The 16,323-nt window shown below is 45.9% G+C and overlaps 1 protein-coding gene across 3 annotated transcripts in view; it reads left to right on the top strand.

The window, feature by feature from the left end:
* Positions 1–4,990: 4,990 nt before the first annotated feature.
* The window catches only part of FRMPD4 (FERM and PDZ domain containing 4), a 551,594-nt gene continuing 540,261 nt past the window's right edge, over positions 4,991–16,323 (top strand). For 2 of the 3 annotated variants that reach the window (XM_027609162.2, XM_027609160.1), the window contains exon 1: positions 6,303–6,488. In XM_027609162.2, coding sequence (XP_027464963.1) covers positions 6,448–6,488 — 41 coding nt within the window. In that variant the 5' untranslated portion in view covers positions 6,303–6,447. Of the gene's footprint in view, positions 5,220–6,302; positions 6,489–16,323 lie in introns of those variants that run through there. The other variant, XM_027609161.1, reaches the window with a different exon arrangement.

Genomic DNA, 16,323 nt, shown 5'->3' with positions numbered 1-16,323 from the left:
CCTCGCCTCCCGCATCCAACCCATCAGCAGATCCGGTTCAAAACATATTCTGAACCTGGCTCCTTTTCACCGTATCCTCGTCGTGTTCCTTTCTGAGCCACTGCCGTCTCTTGCCTGGATTATCACGGTCAGCTTCTAAGTTGTCTTTCTGTCCCCACACTCACTTCCCAGAAGAATGGCTATTCAAGGGGCGCCTGTGCTGCTCAGTCGGCGAAGCGTCTGCCTTCGGCTCAGGTCGTGATCCCGGGGTCCTGGGATGGAGCCGCACAGCGGGCTCCCTGCTCGGCGGGGAACCTGCTTCTCCCTCTGCCTCTGCCTGGCGCTCCCCCTGCTTGTGCTCTCTTTCTCTTTCTCTCTCTGTCAAATAAATAAAATCTTTAAAAAAAAGAATGATTATTCAAAATATAAATCCGATTTTGCCACTTCATGCTCTTACGGATCCCCATTCCACAATAAAAGGTAGATGGCTTACTATGGCGTTCTGTGCCCCACGTGATCACGCCCCTGCCTGCCCCCGCAAATTCTCCCACTCTCACTCCGTTTGACAGAATACCCTTCAGGCACACCGGCTGCCGTCAACAACAGTTGTTCCTGGCTCAGCGACTCTTGTTAGTGTTTTGTCCTTGCTGATCCTTCTGTGTGGAATGCTTTTCCAGATGAATGTGGAGTGGCAGTCTCTTTCCTGTTCATCTTATCTCATTTTAAATGTCACCCACATAGAGGGGCGCCTGGCTCACTCAGTCGGTGGAGCGTGCCAGTCTTGATCTCGGGGTTGTGAGTTCGAGTCCAATGTTGGGTGTAGAGAGTACTTAAACATAAAATCTTTTAAAAAAAAAGTCACCTATGTACAGAGGTGTTCCTTGACCATTGGGCCATAAATAGTCACCTAGTCATTACCTTTCAATAGAAATGACTTTAATTCTCTGCATATCACCACCTGCTATTTTTCTTATTTATGGTATTCCCTTATTTTGCTGTTTGTCATCTATCTTTCCTCTTAAAATGTGAAGTCTATGAGAGCAGAAACTTGTCTTGTTGCCTGATGTATTCTCCAGTGCTTATAGCAGTGCCTGGCTCATAGGAGAAATTTCTCCTTAGGTGGAGCCCAACATGGGGTTGAACTCACGACCCTGAGATCAAGACCTGAGCTGAGATCAAGAGTCTGATGCTTAACCGACTGAGCCACCCAGGTGCCCCTCGTAGGAGAAATTTCTTAAATACTCGTTGAATTGATAGATACCTTCCTTTTGTTTAGTCACTTCTCTTTTCAAGACTGCAGTCAGATGGTCAAGATGCTATAGTCCATCTGCGAAATGCCTGGGGCTCTATCTACTGCAATTTGCTGCAAAAGAACTCCAAGCTGCCATCCTGTACAGAACATCTGGCCCAGTAGCAAATTCCTGACACCAGTTTGAGATAAGGCCTTACCAGTGAGGAAGAAATTCCTCCCTCTTGCCCCTGAGCCCACAGAGCATGAAGGGTACTCCTGCTTAAGGCAACAATGAGGTTGATTTTTAGGTAGAATACCCGACCTCTGATCAACCAAAGCAAATGTTTTCACATTCAAAGGAGTGTTCTTAGCAGCTGAAACTTCTCCTAACAGTACAGATGGTCCCTGACTTACGGTGGCTTGACTTGAGATTTTTCAACTTTACAATGGTGCAGAAGTGATACGCATTTAGTACAAACTGTACTTTGAATTTTGAATTTGGAATTTGGATCTTTTCCAAAGATCCATAGCTAGCGCTATGTGCTACAGTCCTCTCTCGTGATGCTGGGCAGGGGCAGCAAGCCACAGCTCCCAGTCAGCCATGCAATCACGAGGGTCAATAAGCCATATACTGACAACCATTCTGCCCCCAGACATCCAGGCTCTTGGTCACTTTCAGTACAGTATTCAATAAATCACATGAGATACTCCACACTTTATTATAAAATAGACCTTGTGTGAGATGATTTTGTCCAGCCGTAGGCTAATGTAAATATTCTGAGCATGTTTAAGGGAGGCTAAGTTAGGATGTTTGGTAGGTTACGTATACCCTATACATCATAAGTTGAGGAGGATGTGTGTGCCAAGGCTCAAGACAGCTGTGGAAATCCTTCTGGAGTTAGTATCCATGTGACTCAATTCACTTGTGTACAGCTCTAAATTGTTGTTCAACTTCAAGGGCTCATTTTATGTAAGGTAGGAGTGGATTACCATTTCTATTTTGTAAGTGGGGAAACTGAGTCTCAGAAAAATTAATAACTTGCTCTGAATGTGTTGCCCTTAAGTCTCTTATTCATGAATACATCCAACAGTGTTTGAAACTATGTTTGGTTTTCAGAAATGACCAAATGTCACTTGGATCCAAGTGAAGCAAATTAAACAGATTCTCAAGGCTAGATAATACAGTTTCCAATGAGTAAATCTCTACAAGCTCTGGAAGGGGCCCTAGAGATTATCCAGGCTGAAAATAAAACTTTAGAAGATCACATATGTACTCAAATGCCGCTCTGTTTTTTGTTTGTTTTAGGCGGATCCATTTCATGCTAGATAAAGAAACATATCCCAACCTTGGCCACGCACACCTGGCACAGAGAGGGAACAGAGCTGGGAGACCAGCTACTCAAATCTTTGCTTCTCTGCCAAGAGAGCTTAAAGGTATAAGGGTTTAGAGGCTGTGTTAGCTTGTTTCAAGGGAGCAGTCTTCTATTTGTATGTTAATGAGAAACAGAGGAGAAGGGAGGATCTCTTTGCCTTAAAAAAGAGACATCGGTCCATTAGAAAACCTAAGAGGTAATTAATATATCAGAGGAGTATAAAGACCTGGAGGAACCAGTTATTTCTCCTGGTAGCTATTAGGCTGTGGAGAGTCGGCATCCGCACCATTCATAACTGTAGTGCGCAGATTGGCACAGATTGAAGCCCCAACAGCAAGCTGTTCCAGGTAGACCAGATGTCTTAAAGGGAGGCTGTCTGTCTCTTTCTCTCTCTCTCTACAAGTAAACACAATGCCTGTTTCCTGTCATTTTCACTGTTGAATAACTAGCTATTTGATAACTGGACTAATTCTTGATTGATAGTGTTATCTTTTTTTTTTTTTAGATTTTTATTTATTTGAGAGAGAGAGAGAGAGAGAGAGAGAGCATGAGCAGGGGGGACGAGACAGTGAGAGAGGGAACACCAGCAGGGGGAGTGGGAGAGGGAGAAGCAGACTCCCAGCTGAGCAGGGAGCCCCATGCGGCGCTTGATCCCAGGACCCCGAGATCATGACCCGAACCAAAGGCAGACACTTAACTTGACTGAGCCACCCACGCGCCCCAATAACGTTATCTTTTTAAGAAGGGTATTCGAACTGTTCTCAGAAGGAAGCACTTTTTGAACACCTGTTTTCCAAAGGCATTGCTTTATCTCCCTTTCCCCATCAAGAGCTGGTCTTGTGCTGCCAGATGTGGACACAGTGACGAGGGACGGTGTTGGTGCCCCCCCTTCCCCCGGGAAAGGTAGAAAGTGCGAAGGGGCAAAATAGCTGGCGAATGTGAGGCCTTCACTGTCCTCATGAGCAATCTAAAGGAGGAAGAAAGATTTTGGGGGATGGAGGAGTGGTGCGGAGATGGACAAATATCAGGGAGGAGGCCAGAGATGGAGCAGTATCCACTGGGGATGCTTGGCCAGCGTTGGTTTGACTGTGAATCTCATGAGCATAACATGCAATCATTCAACAGATATTTAGTAAGGTCTTTCTACTTCAAAGGAACTTTTCTAGGCATGTGGGACCCATCCATGAAAACAACAAGCAAACAAACAAAACCCACAACCCCTGCCCTTGTGGAGCTTTTATTTCAGCAAGAGCATCAGACAGGAAGTAAGAGACAGTAGACATAAAAATAAATTATATAAAGCATTAGTGGGTGATAAGTGCTAGGGAAACAAGAAAAACCCCCACAAAAACCAGTTAATGGGCCCTGGAATCCAGGACAGGGGGGCCTCGCAATTTTAAATAGGCTTTTCAGAGGTGGCCCTTTGGAAGTGGTATTTGTGCAAACGCTCGATGTGGTGAAGGGGCCGTGCATGCCAGCCTCGGAGGGAAGAACGTTCCAGGGTGAGGCAACAGCTACTGCAAAGAGCCCGAGGTGGGAGGGCCTGCAGAGTTTGAGGAGCAGCAAGGAGGCCAGTATTGCTGGGGCTCAGTTAGCGTTGAGGGGGAGTGGAAGTGGGAGAGAGTGAGGTGGGGAGGAAGAGATAGGTCAGAGAGCTCAAGGGCTAGGCACCTAGGGCCTTCTCAGTCACGTAGGAGCGCCAACTACCGCTCAAAGGGGAATGGAGCGCTTTTGCGGAGTTTCGATTGCACAAGTAACCTTATCTGACCCACATTTAAAACGCATCTCTCCGTCGAGTACTTGGAGTGGAGATGGTGGCATAAAAAGAAAAGATTTCTGTTTTTTAAACCCGTTGCCTTACTTATAGGACAGGGTTGCTATGAGACTCAAATGCAAAAATGCTTTAAAACAGGTACAGGACAGTGCAGACCCAAGCTAGGGAGTTCTTTTACACAGACAGTAGGGGGTTCAAAAGCCCAGGTCCCTCTTGCCTCCTCCGATGATACGTGGTAACCCTGTTCACGAGATGAAACTAGTCTGTCTGCAAGAAGCTAAAGGAAAATTGATTCTATTTATTTCTTAAACCATGTAATTTTATGCCCGAGTTTCACATCATTTAGATTTTTTTCCGATTGCTACCGATTTTATGTTTCCTTTTTGAAAGAAACGACTTTAAAAAAACAAAGTGCAAGTACTAGGCTCCCTCCAATACCGAAGACTTGAAATACAGCAACAGACCCGGAGAGGAGCAGAAGTCTGGGAACTTTAAACCTATTTCCTTTTCCCTAATCCCCTCCGAGAGCTAGAAGCACACTGGCCAGATCCTCCAACATTTCGGGGGTGGCATCTTTTTCCTTGCAGTGGCCCTGCCATCAGGTGAACGCTTCTGGGTGGGAGAACACACACTTTGTGCAGCCATCTGACCTTCAGAGAGTCTGGGGAGAGATTTTAAAGGATTTGGGAGAAGAGGCCTTGAGATTCCAAGAGAAAGAACAAGAAAAAGAGGCCCGGAGAAGCCTGAGGCTCCAGGCAGAGAGAACTGAGTTAATGAAGAGGGCTGATTATCCAAGATAATTATGTAAAAGAGAAGGCTAGGAGTTCTACATGGCTGCAACTTGGAGTTTACTCTGCCTGAGGTGAGTGTTTATGTTTCCGCGGTTTCGTTTTTATGAGTAAGGTGTTTTTTTGTTTTGGTTTGGTTTGGTTTGGTTTTTGGTTTTTTCCTTTTGTACCCGCTGCTCAATTTGAGAAAGCATCTCAGCTCTGCCTTCCGACCCCCGTTCTCGTCCCTTCTCTTCCTTTAGATTCTGCAGCCCATTCATAACCGTCTCCCCCCTCCCCGCCCTCCCCCGCTACTGGCTTCTGGGACCCTCATCTCCGGACCCCTGTAGTGAGAAGCAGCCGTGTGTGTGCCCTCGCCCCTCCGAATACCTCCCGTTCTTATTTTCTTCTTTCTCCAACGCTCCCCGGGTGCTGCTGTCCAAAGACACACCTTCCCAGCCAGCCCAGCTGTCGCGTCTAGCTCCAGTGGTTGGGGGAAGCGGTGGGACCTCTGTGCTCTCCAAACCGAGCCCGCCGTGCTGGGCATCTTCCTCCCCTTCCCCTTGACAAACCACCCAGCCGGGATCATCCCTGCTCCTTCCCAATCGCTAGTTTTGTTTATGGAACATACCAAGGCTTTGGGCAACCTGCGGTTGCACGGCTCTCCTTTGGTTTGGGGAGGGAGGGGGTAGCGTTCACCGTCCCCGGTGTGCCCGAGACTGTTAGATCGATCTTTCAGATCTGGAGGCACACGCAGCTGGTGACAGGAGAGCTCCCCCCCTTCCCCGCGGGTGGGGGTGGGGAGAGGAGAAGGGACTCGGCTTGGGGAAGGAGGCAGGGAGGCAGCTGCAGTGCCGCGAGGGGTGCGTGCGCGTGTGCCAGGCTCGCCCGCCACCTCCCGGCTCAGTCTGCGCTCCTCCGCACGCGGGGCAGCCGGGCCGGCGGGCTGGGGAGCAGGAGCAGCGCCCCTCGCCCGGGCCTCGCCTCCCCGGGGCGCCCGGCAGTCCCGCAGGCCAGGGCGCACCGCCCGGGCCACGCTCCCCACCCCCGCCCCTCGCACCCTCCCTGGCCCCCTCTCCATTGAGTTTTCCAACACGGGCGCCCGTCAATGGTCCTGCTCGGGGATGCACACGCAGCTCACGGCCGGAGGGGGGTAGCAGCCACCGCCTCCAGGTGCGGGCTCTCCAGGTCCGCCGCCGCCACCCGCTGTCGCCGCCACTCGAGCCCCGGGGCGCGCTGAGGTCCCGGCCGGCCATGGGGCTGCCGTTGCTGGCGTGAGAAGGGGCGCCGCAGCCTCCGAGCTCGGGGTGCCCGGCTGCCTGCATGGATGTCTTCAGCTTTGTGAAGATTGCAAAGCTCTCGAGGTAGGGGCTGCGCCGGTTCATTTGCACCCAGGGCCGCCGCAGCCGGCAACTTGGTGCTTTATTTTGCGGGAGGCTCGGGGAGAAGCAAAAGCTGGAGAGAGCAGCGGGGCTTAAGAAAGGACTGAAACGAGGTGGCCAGGGGCTGCTGCGTTCAACTTATCTCCCACTGCCTGGTGGGGCTTGTGTATCCTTGGCTGTAGACCACACACACACACACACACACACACACACACACACAAGCACACACAGACGCACACCCTCAGGCACACACCAATATTCACGACAGTTTGTTTTCCCTTAGGAAAAGCCCCACTGGTGCTTGGGGTCACATGTATAAGTCAGGGCCAAGAGAAGGTGGTTGTAATTGCTACTGCTAGGGAAAGCCAGAAGTGCTTAGAGTTTGGGGCCCTGCTTCCCCAGCAGCAGTGACCAAAAGTGGCCCCCTGGCCCCCACCCCCTAAATTATACCTCCACACCCTGAAAACTCAGCTTGTAGGTTGACCTGGGAAGTTGTCCCGTGTTCCCAGCCGTGACCTAGATGCCGAAGACAGGGAGCCGGGAGAGAAAGACCTTTAGCCTTTCTTTGGGTAACTATGTAGTCCCCAAGCCGTGAAAGATTTAGAAATTTGCTTCCAAGTGGCCATGTTGTTGAAACAGAAGAAAAATCATCGATTCAGGCAGACTTCTCTGGCAGTGCTGATAGAGGAGGCATATTTCCACTTTGTGGCTGCCTAGGTAGTACCTGGTCAGAGCATTCGCCTTAGGTTTTCTGCCCTGCTTATGCTTCCAAAGTCTTCATCGAACCCAGGAAGTAGGTCTGTGCTTCTGCCGGTGTGGCATTAACCGGGAAGTGCCTGCTATGAGAAGTCTTAGAAGACCACGCTCCACCTTCTTCACCCACGTCTTTGGAAGGATGAGCCTTCTGGCCCTTGAGCTTGGCTCTTCGTAGCAGTTACCACCACAGCCTTAGGAGGTAGACAGTAAGAGTTTTCCAGGATGTTTAGACTTCCTTGTAATTGCAAGAGAATAATTCTAGGATTTCCTCTATTCCTTAGTGTCAGGGTGGTCTGTGTTGATTGCACCAGACAAGGCTGAGCAGCTTCAGATAGCCACAATCAGAAATGCGTGTGGACGTCGACTGGCTACATGACATTCGGGCCATTTCAGAAACATTCAGTCAGCATGTTGCCTTTCAGATGTGCCTTTCACCGGCATCCACAGGTCTTTATTTGTTCTTCTTGCCCATCTCTACCTTCCCTCCCTTCTCACGTGAGTCAGTCTTAATGTCACAGCAGATTTTCCAGGGAAAGGGCCCCAGTGTAACTTAGTCTGGGTAGACATGAGGTATACAGCTGATGGGCAAATATGTCTTTCTTGGAGTAGCCCACGAAGAGGGGTTGCCCTGCACATCAGAAGACGGATATGTCAAACGGTGGATGATTGTAGGGTGGCAAATGGCTTGGTTTCACGTCAGTGTCATAGAGGGCCATGGCTTCACACCTCTGTTCTGTTAACTTCCTGCATGCTTCCGCCTATGGCTGGTTTATAAACAGCTGTCGAATCACAAACCATGGATGGCAAACGGCTGTGAGCAACAGTTTAATGATTGCCTGGTCCCATCTGTGTGATGGACAGAGATTGCCGAGGGGAAAGACAAGTTCACCGGTGTTGTTTAAAGTAACCAAGATAGATTTTGGTGGCCTCAACAGCTAAGAGTGATAAATGTTAAACAAACAAACAAACAAACAAAAAACCATCGAGAGCCTAGATTTAGTCCTTAAACTTTGGAGTTTGGGAGAAGACAGTGCTGTATGTCAGTAAAAAGATGATTTATATTCATTTTACTAAATTCCAGCATGCCTTCGTGATATTCACAAATCTGAGTTTTTGCAAAACCCAAGCCAGGCTGTGGGGGATTAGTATCTTATTTTAAAGAGAGGTTAAAATTTAGTAAATGAGTGTGAATTTCACTTTCTGTCCTTAACGTGATCCAAATAGAGTGTTTATTCTAAAGAGAGAAGCTGCACATGTTCTGAGCTTATGTGCCCATTAAGAAATCTTTCATCCATAGGCATTCTTCTTGTGGCTCAGTGTGAGCTCGGCGATGGTCCCCAAGCTGAAATAGCGGTACGTGTAGAGGGTCATCAGCACGTAGAAACACATGTTGTGTGTGTTTTAAACACTGTTACAGAAATCAAGTTCTTTTCTCAAAGGTGAAGTATAAAAGTGCTTACACTGCAGGATTTTCCTGATTTTTGAGTGGATAATCTTCCTAAAGGATTTAGCTTTGATCAGCGTGGTTACTTGAGTGCTTAAAATTCTCGTGGTTTAGAGGTGAACACACACAGTTACCTCCGGGCCTTCGCCTTGTCTTTGGTTCCCAAGAACTTGAGTTTCTAAAATGCCAATTCGGAAAGCATTTGCTGTAGAAAGCATACCTGCTACTTGCTGAATGTCCTGTCTGTGAGTAAAGACACTGGTAATTACAGAGAATTATTGAGAGAATATGCGTCCACACTGGAATTGACAGAGTATTTTGACTTCTCAAAGTACCCACTTTTAACCACTTGTTCCCAGGATCTCTGCCCTTTCAATCATGTGAAAAAAAAAAAAAGCAGAATTCAAATTCCCCCTCAGGAATTCAATACCACCTTATGGTCATCATTTTAAACCGATAATACTGAGTGCCAGAATAGCTGGTGAGTTGTGACCCTCTCCCTCTTTTTGAGTTGTGACCCTTGATGGCACCCATCGTGAGTGGCACGATGTATCGTGGTTCTATCTGGAGATGTTTTATCTTGTTCTTCTAATTTTCTGGTTATTAAACTGTTTCATAGTTTATATGCAATTTTACTTCACTGTTTCCTTGGTAACAGTTATATATCATTTTTCATCCTTGTAGATGAGAGCATTACAGATGATTGCCTTATAAACCAGTAATAGTATAAAAATAGGCATATATTTTTATTGTTACTGCTCTTTGTATCGACTATTTCATTTGTAAAGCAGATGTACTCTTTGAAATGTTTATAGGAGAATGCAGTTCAGTAGAAAAACATATGATTATGCCCCCTTCGCCTGAGGGAAGTGATGTGAAAACCCAAAACTCATAGGGGTGTTATTAAACTGAGGGATGCTTTCAGGGATTGAATAGCTTAACTTCATGTCTCTTCTTGACGCAAAATGGCACACTTTGAGATAATGATTGGGTCCCAACTGTTAATATGAAGATTATTCCTTATGGTGGTAGGTAGATTTGGAAGCTGCTTTATTTCATATTATCATGGGGTTGCATGGGCTATTTTGTGGCATATAGCGGTGACTGATATCTGTAATAATGATTTTGTTACAAGTATCGTACGTTTGAGGAAGAATAAAACTATATATTTAGAGCTTCCTCAGATTCTTCTGTAAAACCTATTTAGAGACTACTAAACTTCTGTTTTTTACCTTTACCTTATTCAGAATTAAATATTTCCTAGGGGAAAAGGGAAGTTAAGGAAGCAATGCAAAAGGTCATATTTTTCACATCTCCTCTCTTTTTACCTGAATAATTGCATCAATATTGCTGATAATAGTGAGCTCTTGAGGCTAGCAACCAAAAACCCCCAAAGACTCTGGATTTGAATTTTATTAAAAATGCTACTTGCTCATCATCCGAGTCCTTTCTGAGTTCTGCTGATTTTTGTGGCTGTCAGGAGGTGAAATGATGAACAGTTTCATAACAGAACTAGATTCCTGTTTTAGGAATACTTAACTCTAGTTTCCCAGGGGTTGCTAGTTTGCAGCTGTGAAAGTCTAGTTGGTAGCGGTTCTGGGGGGAAGATGTCTAGTCCAGGCGATATGCCATTTCAAGCATCTCTCTGTCTCTCCTCCTCCCTCCTCTCCCCTCTCCTTCTCTCTCTCTTTCTCCCTTTCTCTCTCTCTTTGAGGCAAGTGAATTTCACCTGCTTGCTATCAGAATTTGATATAGATAAATTTCACCTGCAGTGAAATTTACTTGTACTTTAAATGCATGACGTCAAAATTTTCACTTTCTGCTTCTGGACCTTACAGCTATTCATTCTCTCTTTACACACACACACACACACACACACACACACACACACACACACACACACACACACACACACACACACACACACACACACACACACACACACACACACACACACACACACACACAGATGCACTGTTCAACTTTATTACTTTATTATTCCATTTGGAGTTTGCCATGGAAGTTTAGCTGTGAGAGAATGTACATTATTGATGAGCTAGGAATTTATCTTTAAGAATTGACAACAGGGGCACCTGGGTGGCTTAGTTGGTTAAGCGTCTGCGTTTGGCTCAGCTCATGGTCCTGGGGTCCTGGGATCGAGCGCCGCATCGGGCTCCCCGCTCAGCAGGGAGGCTGCTTCTCCCTCTCCCTCTGCTCCTCTCCTGCTCATGCTCGTTCTCTCGCACGCGCAAATAAATAAATAAAGTATTTTTTAAAAAAAGAATTGACTTAAAATCACTGATTTCATAGTTGTCTCAATGAAGAAAATTGAGAGCATTTTTGAGTTTTTGAGAATATGGCCCCCAAATCTACTAACCTTACCATCAAAATGATCTTGAACTTTGCGAGCTAATCATAGCAAGGAAAGAAAAGCATGTAAATAGGTTAAACCAGGGGTTGGCGAACGGTGGCCTGTGGGCCAAATCTGGCTTGCTGACTGTTTTGGTATAGAATGTGAGCTAAGAATGGTTTTTAAAATTAAAAATTGTTGTAGTGGTTAAGAAAAAATCAAAAGAAGAATAGTATGGAATTAAAGTGTCAGTATTCATAAAGTTTTATTAAAACACAGCTCGGCTGGGTGCCTGGGTGGCTCAGTCGGTTAAGCATCTGCCTTCGGCTCAGGTCGTGATCCCGGGGTCCTGGGATCGAGTCCCGCATCGGGCTCCCTGCTCGGCGGGGAGCCTGCTTCTCCCTCTGCCTCTGCCTCTCTCTCTCTCTCTGTCTCTCATGAATGAATAAGTAAAATCTTTGAAAAAGAAAACACAGCTAAGTTCATGCATTACATATTGTCTGGGGCTGCATTTACTCTGCAACAGCAAAGTTTAATAGATACTAACAAGACCTTGTGGCCCACAAAGCCTAAAAGATTTACTATCTGGTCTTTCATAGAAAGTTTACCAACCCCGGGGTTAAACAATACCTTTTCCTATTTTTTTCTTCTTTACATTACCGGCGCATGTGTGTGGGCACAGGTATAACCAATTACACACTGTCAAAGGACCGTGAAGCCACATACTACTTAAAGCAGTAAGGACAGATTTTGGTCTGTACTACAGTATTTTAATAGGGAAAAGAGTCCAGTGTAAACTCAACACAACTTCAATTTGTACGGAGGGGACTGGGGCATTTTGGGATGAGCTGGAGCTCGGTAGAGGCAGGGAAGTGAAAGAAGTACCAAAACCAAGGGGGAGGTTGGTCCATGTGAAACTCATCCGAGTTTGCTAACTGGCATTTATCCAAGGTAGGCTTCTACCCTCCCTCTGAAGCTGGGAGACAGGGGCCCTCTCTTCAGGTGTTGGCTGGAACAAACAGTAAATTCTTTTGGCAGCCTTGAATTTTCTCAGGCAGGCACTTTAAGGAGGGGTGGGCGGTTGGAGTCATCCTAGGAATGTGTGGCCTTGAGCTGTTAAGAAACCGAGTTAGTATTTGTTCAGGTCTTGGTAGACAAGGTGGAGGCCTAGTCGAGAAAGGGCTCAAAGGAGCCTGGCTAGAGTTCGGTGAAGGAGAGAAACTTTGCCAATACAAAATTTAGCATATTGAGTACATGAATTCACTAATGTACATTCACAATTAATGTAGACCGTATCTTTATTTAAACTTCTGATCTCAAATTACTTATTTAACTGTTGGACGTCAACCGTGAGAAGTGAACCTAATTGCCCTACTGGTGGTTGTTGCACGGGGGACAGTTTTGCATACCTCTTCTTTGGTCACTAGGTTGGCCCCCTTTCTTTGTGTTGGGGAGTTACTTGTGAGAGTGATGCTTGCTTTCTGTAGGCCTTTAAACTTCTAGTTTCACATGGATGGAAAAAGAATGGGCAATAATATTTGTACAGCCTCAACCAACATGTGCCCGTGAGCTGATAAACAAGTCCATGGGAGAATGCCTGGTATTTCCTTACAGTACACTTGAGCCATCTGGTCCTAATGGCTGATGACCTTCATTAATCTTTTTCCAAATGGAAAGAAAACTAGATAAGTGGGTTTAGTTGTAGGCAGAGGACTGGAAGTAGGCTGTATTAATTTGGAGTTGAGTTTAACCCAACTTTTTTATGATTTGATTGAGAGCATTGTAATGAAAAACCAGAGGCTACCTTTAGTTGGGCACAGCAAAAACATCTCAAAAGTATGCTGCCTTGCTTCTGAGCAATTTAGGTCATTATATACTAAAGCTGCGAAAACTATCTAGAAGAAATCTAAGCCTTAGTTTTAGATAACAAAGTTAACATTCCCATTTTTTTTTTCCTGGCAAAGAGATGAGAAGGTTTTCCTGCCTGAATTCTTCTTTTAGAAATATATTTTCAAGTATGGTTTACAGGATTTCGCATACAATAAATACTCTGTACTAAATAATGAGTGAGTGAAGTTATACACAACCCATTCTTACACCTCTTGCCAATAAATTCTCATCATTTGTTTAGCTGAACAATTATCATGATCAGTAACTCAGAGATGAAAAGGAGTACCTACATTAAAAATAAATGGCCTGCTTTGGGACTAGGTCTTGGAGAATAAACTTTTATTTCTGTTTTGACCTTTGGAGCATTTATTTTTTCTGTGAGATGGTTAAAAAGTCACCAATGTGGACTTCTAAGAAATCTGTGTGTTACTGCTGTCAGCTCCACAAGCAAACTTAGGATTGTGCTAAATGGGTTTTTATAGATGTCAGGAAGTTTTTATTTTAGGAACTCCTTTTTGAATTATAGGAAAATACTGTTGTTTCGATGAAAGAGATGTTTCCCAAGTTTGAGAAGGAAAAGTGATTTTCCTACAGTTACAGTTTACTATAGGGTTTTGATTTTTTATTGTGGTCGTTTTCCTATGTTCCATAAATCGTGTGAGGTTTGCTTAATGGAAAATGAGGACTTGCTAATCTTCTGACAAAGATGAGCTTTAAAGAAAACAATAGGCCAAAGTTCGTAGAATTGGTAAACTTGGCGCAGCGCGTGCAGGAAGGAATGTATTTCCAGACGTAGCTGGCGCGACCTTGCGCTGGCAGAGGACGGACTGCTACGATGGAGAACATGAGGCCATCTGGCTGGTTTGGGGCCGGTGTGTTGGTTCTGCATGGTATCGGACCGCTCACCGGGGTGACTTTACAACGGCCCTTCTACCCTTGGACAACCAAGTCCAAGGTGCTTGTCTCTTAGGAAATTCACAGTCCTCGTTGCAAGCCCTTCAGCTGTCCAACTGAATTGTGGCTCAGGGCAGTGTTCCCCTCTGTGGCCTGGGCCACCTGACTTGTTTACCTTGCTTTTATTTTTATGTGCTTATTTTATCAGAGCTTTACTACTGATTTTTGTAAATAAAGTTTTTATTGGAACACAGTCATGCACATTTGTATATTGTCCATGGTGGCTTTTGGCAGAGTTGAGTGGCTATGACAGAGACCACATGGCTTGCAAGGCCTACAGTGTTTACTCTCTGCCCTTAACAGGAGTATTTTACTGGCCTTCCTTGAGCTCAGTACTCAAATTCCCCTTTGGGGCTAGAGCTGTGCCCTGGGTGTCTGCCCGTTTTGCTGGGATGGGCAAAGGTGGATATGGCTGGGGGGCCGCCTCACACCCAGGCAGCCTAGCCGTCTTCTCTCTGGGGGTCTTTACCTCTTAGCTCTCATCATACCACTTGAGGGTGAATTTAGAAGTTTTCTTTTCTTTTAAAGATTTTATTTATTTACTTGGGAGAGAGAGAGAGAGAGAGAGAGAGAGAGCACTAGCAGGGGGAGGGGCAGAGGGAGAGGGGCAAGCAGACTCCCCGCTGAGTGGGAAGCCCACTCTGTCCCCAGGGCCCCAAGATCATGACCTGAGCTGAAGGCAGACACTTAACCGACTGAGCCACCCAGGCGCCCCTAGTTTTCTAAAGTGCGAAGCTGATCCTCTATCTCTGTATTCCTTAATGTCCTTAGGACAAAATCCCCATTCTTTATCTCCACCCTATTGGGGTTGGCCCTGTCTTCTTTGGCCACCTTATTTCTGGACATTTGTGATTTTTCTTTCCCAGTCTTAACTTCCTACTCAACCTCCAAACACACATGTGCACACATTTTTACACACAAGCCCACACACACGCACATGCTCACACAGCCCTACCTCTAGCTGTGTTGAACTTTTATTTTTTTTAATCTATTTGTTTTTTATGTTGAACTTTTTAGATATCGAGGGGTGCCCTAATGATGTCACATCTCTGTGCCTTTGCATATGTTCTTCATTTTGCCTGGAACGGTCTTTACCTTGCCTCCTTTGCCCCTGAAAAAGTACTATTGTCTTTTATGTTGTAGGGGTTTTTTTAGTTTGTTTTGGTATGTTTGAGTTTTCAATCTGAGATTGTTCCATGTCCCCTTCTCCAACTTTCCAATCCTGGGTTAAATGGCTGACTAGCATCTTTGGTTAGGTTAGATAGTCTAACTGCTTTAATGGATCCATCCCTCAGTTGTCAGTGGCTTATCTCTGCTGACTTGGAGCCCCAAACAGGTGTTCCTGATGGAGGGAGGGCTTCTGTGAGACACACTCAGTTAGAGAACCTTCGAGATGGAAGCTCTCTCTCTCCTCTTCAGCTTGAGATTCACGGGGGCCCAGCCCATGAACATTCAGCTGACAGATGAGGGGGGAAAATTGGGGAAGACTGGCTGAGAGGTTTTGGAAGGCCCTGCCTGGAATTGAGTCTGTCATTCTGCCCACCCTCCATTTACCAGGACCCTGGTTACACCTAACTGCAAAGATCGCTGAGAAATTTACTCCAGCTGTGCACCCAGTCTCTACTGCACATCTTGCGTCCTGACTTCACCGTAACAGTTATTCACCGTGTGGTAGAGTGCTCTTGGTTCCCAATTCTTAAACCCTTCCTAAATCCAGGCCTCTTCTATGTGGTATAACCGTTCCTCCTGCTGGAGGTGGAGTGACCTTCCCTGCCTCATTGCTGTTGGGCTAGTGACTGGCTTTGGCCAACAGAAGGTGGACTGGGGTCAGAGAGTTATCAATTTTGGCAGAAGGCCTTAAGAGGCAGTGTGCATTTCTTTTTGGCTTCTAGCATTGCTATAGCAAGAACTGCCTGGGGTGGTGTGTTGGTCCCAGAAGCTAGATCTCACACGGTGTAGCAACATCCTGCAGACCCGTGAGCAGGAAAACCGGGTGGCTCAGTCGGTTAAGCATCTGCCTTCGGCTCAGGTCATGATCTCAGGGTCCTGGGATCGAGCCCCGTGTTGGGCTCTCTGCTCAGCGGGGAGTCTGCTTCTCCCTCTTCCTCTGCCCGTCCCCCCCCCACTTGTGCTCTCTCTCTCTCTCTCTCTCTCTCTCTCTCTAGCTCTCCCAAATAAATAAAATCTTTAAAAATATTCTTTATAAATATAAAATACATAGCTACACATGCTACAGTTTAGTGAATGACTTCTTATTTAATTAACATTTAGATCATTTCTAGTGTTTTGCCTTGGATGAACACTGTGATGCAATAAATATCTTTACAGCTAAGTCTTTGGATTATGGACATTTTTTATGACATTAATAATAGCATACTGAATATTTCAAAACTCATAAAAGTCAGAAGGTAGTTTGAGATGCC

The sequence above is a fragment of the Zalophus californianus genome, chromosome X (genome assembly GCF_009762305.2).
Source record: "Zalophus californianus isolate mZalCal1 chromosome X, mZalCal1.pri.v2, whole genome shotgun sequence".
In the NCBI taxonomy this organism is placed as follows: domain Eukaryota; kingdom Metazoa; phylum Chordata; class Mammalia; order Carnivora; family Otariidae; genus Zalophus; species Zalophus californianus.
Note: the sequence above shows the minus strand (reverse complement) of the source record. Positions and strands in the feature narration are given on the sequence as shown.